A 10,419-nucleotide genomic window follows, 5' to 3' on the forward strand; every position below is an offset into this window, starting at 1 on the left:
ATAATGATAAAATGAGCACTTATTTGATGCTCAGCTGTCTTGCAGGGTACATATCTATTTACATATACATACATGCATACATAGTTATACCAAAGAAATATTTTTACATACATACATACGTACGTAGTTGTAAAACCATTTGAAGTCCAGACCGTCTGTACAAATTGATGATTTCACAGTCCTCGTCCTTGAAAATGTTACGAAAATTTTATTAAGGGAATGGAGAGCATGTACTATACATTTCGTCGTCTTTGGTGACATTTTTAAATTTTTTTATAGCAGTAGAAAAAGAAAAGCTTTGGCAGGCAGGAGCTGTTGAGGCGCATGTACCAAGGTCTCTGAAAAAAATTGCTGCCGATTAGAATCCAAGCGTGCCAATCTGGCCAATCCTAGAAGGACGACCATGCCACATGTGCCCAACTCCCGCGGGATCAGCGTTCTGAGCATCGGCTACAAGGCCTTGTCGAGCGAATTATGTGAAAGGCTAAATTCCGCCTTGAGTAAAATAATTTGGCGTTATCAGTGCGACTTTTGACCTGGTAAACTCTCCATAAGTACGTGAAATCTTGGAAAGGACCCGCATTCTATTTACATAAAGTTTGTTCTGTATCTACAGATTGTATGTACACAATGTAAATAAAGAAGCCTGAAAATATACTCTGTACAAATATTAAAGGGTTTATCTAGGAAAAATATTTACATATTTCGCCAAACTCGTAAACTTGAAAGGACAATACTCCGGTACTAAAAAAGATATCAGAACAAATAAGAAATCGTTTTTAAATGTCACATCAAGTTTTCTAAAAAAAAAAATATATTCATAATGAAATTTTAAGCCAACGTACCGAAAACCCGTAATTTTTACTTGGTTAGGTTTGAATATCAAATGCATATACATTAAGATGATTCAGCAAAAAAAAAATTAATTTTTTCACCCTCGGAACCCTGCTCACAAGTTTTGTTCAGACGCCAAAATAAGTCTCAGAAAATGTGAGCCCTTAATAATAATATTAAGAATGTCCGCATCGCACTTTTCGATTTCCCATAAGAGTAACAGAGGAAAATTGTTTTTTTTTTTTACTTCTGATTTTGTATATTTAACGAACGATACGTTCTACTGTAAAGGTCTGGCAGAACTTTGATGGAGAATTGAACGCCCTACAAAAAAGGTCGGAAGTTTTTTTTCGATAAGTCAACTCAGTCAAAAATTATTCGAGGTCAAAGTCAAATTCACCATTCTTTCGACTTGGTGATGGCCAAACATCGACTCGGACCACTGTCTTGTTGCAGCCAAGATACGCACCCGCCTCTGTGCAGAAAAAAATGTCCGCCCAACAATGCAAGAAAAGCTTAACGTCGAAAAGCTGCAATCACATCAGACAGCCAGTGCTTTCGCTACTCGACTCTCACACCTGCTCTCTGAGAGCACTCTTCAACAAACCGGCATACGTGAGCATTGGACCTACATTTCCATTAAGCACCGCCGCCGAAGAAGTAGCCCGAAAGAACAACTGGTATAATGAGGGATTTCAAAAAGCTGAAGAGAAAAAAGATGCCCAGTACAGGGCCACGCTGCGATTGAGCGCAACGCGCGCTATGTGGGACCGCTATAGGGATCTAAAGAGGGAAGCGAGACGTATTTACCGCAATAAGAAGAGAGGGGCCGAAATTCGTGAGTGCGAAGAGCTTTAGTTTTTGGCCGACAGGAAGAACGTCCGAAAATTTTATCAGAGGGTTAGGCGACTTACGGAAGGTTTCAAGACCAGGGCGAACTCCTGTAAGAACAACAATTGCGGCCTAGTGACCGATGTCCAGAACGTACTTAAATTATGAAGGGAACACTTCTCCACCCTACTGAATGGTTGCAGCGCTGAAAGTAGTGGTGAACACGAACTGGGGCCCCCAGTACATGACGATGGAGTCGATGTCCCGCCGCCTGACTATGACGGGGTACGAATAGCGATTACGCGGCTAAAAAGCAACAAAGCGGCTGGAGCTTACGGCCTGCCAGCCGCGCTATTCCAGTACGGCGGCGAAGTGGTGTTAAGGTGCATGTCATCAGCTTTTATGCAGAATATGGTCTGATGAACGCATGCCCGACGACTGGAATTTAAGTGTGCTCTGCCCAATCCAAAAGAAAGGCGATACCGCTAACCTTCTAAGCATAGGTTACAAGGTTTTATCGAGCACATTGCGTAAAAGACAGAGGCTTTAGCAGTGTGGCTTTAGACCTGGAAAGTCCACCATAGACCAGGTATTCACAATACGCCAAATCTTAGAGAAAACCCGCGAGAATAGGATCGACACCCATCACCTATGTATCGATTTCAAAGCAGCTTTCGACAACACGAAAAGAAATTGTCTTTATGCCGCGAAACTAATACGGCTGTGTAAAGTTACGTCAGAATTGGGAAGGACCTCTCCGAGCCGTTTGATACCAAACGAGGTTTCAGACAAGGTGGCTCCCTTTCATGTGATTTCTTTAACCTGATGTTGGAGAAGATAATAAGAACCGCACTAAATCGCGCCGTCACAATAATTTCCAAGAGCGTACAATTGCTGGCGTATGCCGACGATATCGACATTGTCAGTAAAACAAAAGCCTTCTCACAATTAGATAGAGAAGCAGAGCAAATGTGTCTGGTGGTGAACGTGGACAAAACGAAGTAGCTCCAGTATCTCTAGCAAGAAAGATGCGCGTTAGCCATGGCGAATGCCGCAGACTATTTAACGATAAGCTGTATAGCTTTAAAACAATATAGACGTAGTGCAGCGAATTAAAATTCCAGCTCCAGCTCTGAAAGTATTCAACGTGGGTCGCGATGTTGGTAACAGAGGAAGAGGAAGGCCTCCTCTGCGTTGGAAAGACCAGGTGGAGAAGGCCTTGGCTTCACTGGCGTGCTGTTTTGGACTCGGCCAACGTACTCTCGCAGATGTTTGAAATAGGGGTAAAAGATAAAATCACCCCTGCTTACCATGTAGCGATAGTTTTCGTAAAGGTGACAACACTATATTTAAACTTACACTTTTTTACTTGCTTTATTTTTCTTTTTCTTTTCAAAATATGCGGGAATTTTATTAAAGCCATGTTTATATGCATATATTAAAGTAGCCACATTAAGAACTAAAAATATCTTGAAAGCTAATGAAGAGGCATGAGGTGCTAATTTCAAAACCAAAGAATTACTTTGATACACATTATCGCACCCACATGTACGTACGCTCATATGAACATCCCAGTGGGAAAATGTTAATGCATTACCTTTTTCTACCAAGAAAAGTTTAAAAACTACGGTTGGACGAAAAGATGCATCGCGACATCTATCTCTAGAGTTTTGATATGATCCAAGGCGACGAGGTTGATATCTAGACTAGGTTGTATAGAATCATTGTCATAAATACCTTTGCTATATTTATAGTACAAATGGTGGTCTGGACATACAACATTGCAAGTTGATAAAAGCGTTGTAAAATAATAAAGTCCGTGCCGCAGGTTTTGAACCCGTGACCAACAATACGGCAGTCGAACACACATCCATTCGGCTACAGCAGCTGTTCAGATAGCGCGAAAAAAACAACAACAACTTTAGTTAGTTTTCAAGCATTTTGTTGTGTTTGTGGCTTCAAAACCGATCCAATCATCCGATCGCTTACATTGCGATGCATCTTTTCGTTCAACCGTTGTTGTTAAAATAAAAGCAACAAAACAAAATTCTGCAATTCGACAAGTTTACCTTTTAATTTAAAAAAACCTGTATTTGAATCGGCAACGAAACTTACATTACAAATGAAAACAAAGTAATTTTGAAACAAAAAACGTTAATTTTTTTAAAACGGTCAAGTATGACCTAGCATTGTAATCATCATGAGCCAATCTTTGCCATTTCTGCCATTTTTTCATTTTTAACCACTAGATGTATAAGGTAAAATAATTCATACATAAGTATTTATTAAACTTCGTTTTGAAAAAGTAGTGTAAACACCAAATATTCAATTTCGAATTTATAAAAAAAAAATCGTTTGATAGACAAGCAATTGAAAATTTCAATACTTTAAATTTGTAAGATAACAAGAATAGGCCTAGTTAACATGTTGTGGTTTAGTTTTTGTGCTGTGTGACTTCCCAGCATCTCCAAGTGTTGGAATTAACGAAATAAAGCAAGTTCCAGATGCTATAGAATAATAATAACTCATTATTACTTTTTGTCGTAAATATCATATTTACTTTAAGGACGAAATAATCCAATTCGGTTGTTCTAGATTCGCTATAGATATTCTATATTCTTCTGTAATTTATTTATATCATATACATATTTATGCCTCGGAGTGAATGTATGGAACATTCCATACACGCCCTCCCTCCTAACCTAACCATTCATAACGTAAATTAAATAGTTTTCAAAATACATATGTATGTATGTATATATTTATTAACAAGTGTCCATTAATCAAAAATGAAATTATGAACCTACTGTTTCTTAAGCTTGTCGGAACAACAATTTGTCCTGATGAAGTCCGATTTTTATTGTTAAGTTTATTGTAATTTTTTGAAGGATACATCTTTTTTCATATCATACTTTCAGCGATTCCGCAGGGCCTGCGCCCAAGCCCGGCTCAACGCAACATCGAAAAAAAATGTTGTTTTTCTAATACCAGTCGCCCCTGGGCAGGCAATGGCAAACCTCCGAGTGTAAAACCTAAAATTAAAGCGCAGTTACCCACGGACGTAAAAACGGAGAACGTATCAGGTGACACGATCTATCTTATGAGATCTGCGTGCTAACAAAAAATATAGATTAATTCCCCTGTTCTTAGGGGCCTTCAGAACGAGAATGTATTTCCTTTACGGGGCTAGATTTAAAACGAAAGCTGATACTCAAATCAAATTAAGCCATACATAATTTCACGGTAGAGCGCGGGTTGCTTCTATTACCTTTTCCAACAGATTTTTTTGAAAAGAACTTTTCCTTAAGAAGTATTTTATTATTTTTTCCAGCACTGTATGTATATATTTTAAGCTCATATTAAGTAGCAAAGTTTCAACGAAATATTTCAGACATGCTGTGTACACAAATGTGTTGGTCAATTTCTCGAATGGATGCTGTTATCGAAGTTGGAACAAAAGACCACCATAGAAACTAGACTTTTTCATATCCATCAGTAATATGATTCACACAAATTGTTTTCAGGTCAATACAAAAGATGACCGTTTGACATGACTTGACACCTTCGTCGCCATTGTCTTTCAACCAATGAATCTGGTACATAAAAGCGCTATGGCTGCTACGGTTAGCCACAATTACTCTTTCGTCGCAGTCGCGTTCACAACGTCATGATATATGGCCAAAGTATCGATGTGAAAACTTTAAAAACAAGTGCGGCATGATAAAAAAATAAAAATATGCTGTTAAAAATACCGATTCTTCCAAGCAAAATGGTTTGTATCTTTAAAGTGCTTAGTATAATTTAATATTTAATTGCTTGTTAGAGTCTGACGAATTTAAGTTAATTGCCGTTTTAAATACATATGTAGCTCGCTTTAGTGGTATTAACGTTGTATCTAAGCGGTATCGTGGCTAATCGGCTGGATAACTTGCTGCTTAAACCGGTGATGGATTTAGTTGGCGCTGAAGTATCGCCTGCCGTTTCGAAGGCGTCGCTCGGCAAGTTGCAAGATCGAGATGAGGATCCAGTGTTTTTCGAGCTGCGTAGCAAAGATGGTAATAGTGGTGTGCTACGGCGCAGTGCAGGCGACAGAAAAGATCTACTTCAACATCTTTTTGCGGCCTATGGCTGCTTGACTTCCATCGAAGGTTGGACGAAATTGAAGGGAAAATTGGATTTTGAAATGTTGCCCAACAAATGTTTTGATTGCAAGAGGTAACAACTGCCCAATCATTGTTGGAATAAAGCCAATCTTAAAGCTCATAAATAATTACAGTCTGCGCAATTTTGTGGGAAAATTCAAAAAAATTGATGAATGCATACAGTTGGCATTTCGTCGCAATTGTTGGGAAGTTTAGTCATCTGTTAGACTCCTTTAAATGCGTAATTTTGAATTAAATCTCTATTTTATTAAACGTCAACGATATGTATGACTGTATTTAAAGAGATTTGAACTAAGTACATACTTTAAAGTCGGCTTTATTTTGACAGATTGAATGGGCTAAATAGTAAGCATAACTTAAAACCCGTATGCACACATTTGTGTACACGAATTTAAACTTCAGTAGATACGAGCCCAGCATGGATGATATCTTTAATGGATTAACAACAGTGAATCTCGGTCAAACCCATGTCTCATCGGCGGACGAACAAAAAATTCAGCCCGCTTTTGTCAAGACTAAGGAGTCTTCGAGTGACAATAAGTTTATTAACTTTCCGCCAATGTCAAACTACGCCGATTTTTACAAAGATTTGCTAACCGATATCAGTAGGAAAGAACCAAAACGGGCTGGCACAGCACCGGTCATTGGCTGCGATTGTAAAGTTAAGGTAATTTGCTTAAATAGCAGGGCGCACTTACATATGCGCAAACCGTCCTCAAAAGAGGCACAACTCAAAATTTGGCATTTTTGAAATTATGCGCTAAAAATGTACACAGAGCTTTTATTTACCTTTCACCGAAAAATCTGGAGCAAATTTCTCTTATAATTTGTTAAAACAACCTAAGGTAGTCTCCCTTGCCCATATGATTATCATGTGCTAAGAAATAGTTTTTCACATTTTCTGACAAACGTGTAATTTTGAGTTGTGCCCATTTGGAAGGCGGTGTACGATATTTTTATAAAAATTACCTTTTATACTATCTCTGCGATGTTCCACAAAAACACTTGAAGACGACCGCTGCACAGTGGTCAATAAATGGAATTTAATGTTCATAATTCACTGGAGCCTTCATTTCTCCCACCAATTTGATTAATTATTTTTTTAAATGAAAGCTAATAAAATTTTCAAGAGACTAGTTGAGCCCAATTTTTTATTTTTTATTTTGTTTATATTAAATTTTTTAGTGCAAAGTGCCGAAAAAGTGCCAATTTTGAAGAAGATCGATTCTCCTGTTCCAGTTAAAAAAAGATACATAATAAAAACTAGTTAAAAACAATTTCTCTGTAAATATTTGGGTATGCAGTTTTACATAAATATCATTAAATTTTAGTATAATAAAGTGCAAGTTGCAAGTCGCTAAGAGTTCCCGTTAATTTTTAGTAATCTATAAAACTGCATACCCAAAACTTTTATAAAAACTAAAAACAAAAAAAAAATACTTTTGGTAAAATTTTTTTTTTAACATTTCAAATTATTACTTTTTAATTTTTGTTTTGTTTTGGGAGAACCCTACAATTGTTTTTAACTAGTTTTTATTATGAAACTTTTATTAGCTGGAACAGGAGAATCGGTCTTCTTCAAAATTGCCGCATTTTCTGCACTTTGCACTAAAAAATTTAATACAAACAAATAAAAATTCGAAAATTGGGCTCAACTAGTCTCTTGCAAATTTTATTAGCTTTCATTCAAAAAAAAATTATCAAATTGGTTGAGAAATGAAGGGTCCACTGAATTATGAACATTAAATCCCAGCCACTGTGCGCTGTGGCTGAGTGGTTAGAGGTGCGTACTACCACTTCTTACGACCTGGTATCGACCCCTTGTCCGTGCAAAACCTGAATTTAAAAAAAAAAAATTTCTAACAGCAGTTGCTCCTCGGTAAGCAAATGCAAACCTCCGAGTGTATTTCCGCCTTAAAAAGGCGTCTCCTAAAAAAGCATTTACCTTTCAGAGGCGGCAAATTTGTGTTATAACATCAGGACGCACTCAGGACGGAGAAACTCGGTTAAATACTTAGCAAAAGTTTGTAAGCGCCAAAATATTATTAATTATATCAATCTTGAAGAAATTTTAAGTCTTGGTTGGTTCAAGTGCCGAGTTTAACAACTCCAAATAGCACTTATGCGTGCAGCTGAAATCGGTTTTTTCACGCAAATCTAGCACCGCTTATGTCTGTTAAATCGCAGTAGCGGGGTTTGCCTAGAAACCTGACTCGAGTCCTACATAGTAGTGATGTGCTGAATTTTCGGTACCCAATACTTCCTTTTCGGTACCCGATACCATTCTTTACATTAGACCTTCGTCATTATATGCATTTCAAGTTTAGAAAAAAACTTTCATTACTTATTTATATGATATCGGCTAAAACACTTGAACTAATCGCAACATAGAAATATTATGTTATCAATTTTAATCTTAGTCGATCCAAAGTTTAAGAAAAATGCTTTTTCTTCTTCACCTGGGGAGCTACAGCTAAGACAAGAGTGTTGTGTTACAGTCCTAGCCTTGGAGCATGGATTCTCACGGCCAAGTGCCCCGTGTAAACAACAGTTAGTCGCGATAAATCCCTTCTGTTGAGTTTGATGAGAAATGCAGTGCGTTTTGCGCAGAAGGTGGGCCACAAATTCCTGAAGACCCTACAGCATTGTAGGCCTTTCCATCTATTATAAGTAAGTCACCTTTTTCCAGTGCTGAAATATGTGTCTCTTGATATAGCTCAGAGGCACAAGAACCTCCTGTGCCTCTGAGATATTCAGACTGATATACTGTACCCTGGTACCCAGATTAGTGCAACGACATGCCTATCAGCTAAAGCCATAACGTTATCTCTGCACTGTTTTATTATGCTGTCCGAGAAAATAGCAATGCTGGTCCCGGCTAGCTTTGAGATTAAAATTATTTTGCAAGCCTTTTTGACGGCAAATACCTCCGCCTGGAAAACACTGAACGAATTCGGTAGTCGAATAGACTCTTCGATTTGGAGATCAGCTGAAAAAATTGCCGCCCCTACGCCACAATCCATTTTTTAGCCGTCCGTAAAAATAAATAATTCAAAGCGTTCATTAAAAATAGGCTCCTTCCAATCCTTTCGTAGTGGAAATATCGTCCCGAAGTTTTTCTTGAAGAGAAGCGAAGGACAGATGTAGTCAGACTTTTCGCTAATGCTTGGGAACAAGATACGGTCATACCCGTACGAACTTTCTTTCCACAGTCTAAATTCCCTCAATCGCAGGGCACCCTGTGAGGCATTTTCCTTAATAAAGATATCAATCGGTGACAAATGACAGATGATGATCCAATGCCGCCGTTGGACATGATCTGATCGCCCCAGTATGTACATCCATAGCATAAGATCAGGTCGTAAACCCCACTCTGCCCTAGCATATTCTTGCAAACATGTTTTGAAAAGAGGATTTATAGACCTTTAAAATTATGTATAACAATATATTGTTAGACTTAGCTCGTTGGAAGTTTTTGTTTCGGATAAATTTTAAAAAGCCCCTATTCTTCTTAATCTTCTTGGTTAAATCGCCGATTTCAAAAATTTCTATGAAAGTTGCCAAACATGTATGGCCTTATTCATAAAAAATAAAGTAGATTTATAAAAGGTTTATAAATTGAAAAATGTATGAAAACGTCAATTTATAAAGCTCTTGAAACCTACTTTATTTTTTATGAATAAGGCCAGTAGTGTTTACCTAAAATTACAGTACATAAGTATTTACATACATATGTGTCTTAACGAAATTATGATTCTTGTTTGTTTGATACGCGGTTACGAGGACGTTAAATTAGATTACGTGAGAACTCCGGTATTTCTTATCTTGTCCATTATGTTACCACTGAATACATGTTTAAGGGTATGGTAATTGCAGATATTCCATATGGAGTTATAAGACAACGCACTGTAGATTAAAATAAAGTTCTACCGTCATCATCTGTACAGTAGCAGTCTACAGGTCGCCGCAGAAACTCCTATATCCTCCCCCATAAGGGTGTCCTGTCTAGCCAATTAGTCAGTCATGTAGTTTATTCATTCCCTTAGAAAGGGATCCAAACATAGCCAGGCTGGATGCGCTCCAAACCGCTTCTTGAAGTATAAAGCGCCCCGACCCAACTTTTAACTTATGGAGACTTTTACAGTGAACTCTTCCTGACAATGACTTCATACAAAATATGTTACTGGCTGAAATACAGTTTAACGCAGATGGCAAATAACATTTAAACTGAGAGCCCACCTCTTTTCCATGGTGGTTTTACAGCAATATAGAGCAGCTGATGAATTTTTAACCGCTCTTAAATTGTCACTTAGGGCCGGTTTCTCAGTGTCTATAACATATACCGGAGACTTAAAGGACTTAAAAGATTTAATCGATCGGTAGTTCACCAGAAGAAAAAGGGCAGTCCATTGGGTCGAGGACGGTAGATTCACGAGGTTCAGGATTTGTTGGGAAACGAGCATCGATATCAGGAGCAGATCAATATATCGCTAGCTTAGAAAGAAAAGTTGCTAAGTCCCATTTTAAAAATTTTACAGGAGAGAAAAAAATCTTCCTATAGCCATTTTCTTTAACTATTTCGCAAGACTTT

The 10,419-nt window shown here is 37.8% G+C and overlaps 1 protein-coding gene across 1 annotated transcript in view; it reads left to right on the forward strand.

Moving 5' to 3' along the window:
* The first annotated feature begins 5,094 nt into the window (after positions 1-5,094).
* LOC118734404 overlaps positions 5,095-10,419 on the forward strand; it is a 6,952-nt gene continuing 1,627 nt past the window's right edge. The window contains exons 1-3 of the mRNA XM_036464128.1: positions 5,095-5,437; positions 5,534-5,880; positions 6,234-6,516. Of these exons, the coding sequence (XP_036320021.1) occupies positions 5,402-5,437; positions 5,534-5,880; positions 6,234-6,516 (666 nt within the window). The 5' untranslated portion in view covers positions 5,095-5,401. The remainder of the gene's footprint in view (positions 5,438-5,533; positions 5,881-6,233; positions 6,517-10,419) is intronic.

The sequence above is a fragment of the Rhagoletis pomonella genome, unplaced genomic scaffold (genome assembly GCF_013731165.1).
Source record: "Rhagoletis pomonella isolate Grant_MI unplaced genomic scaffold, Rhpom_1.0 Rhpom_scaffold_00002, whole genome shotgun sequence".
Lineage (NCBI taxonomy): Eukaryota > Metazoa > Arthropoda > Insecta > Diptera > Tephritidae > Rhagoletis > Rhagoletis pomonella.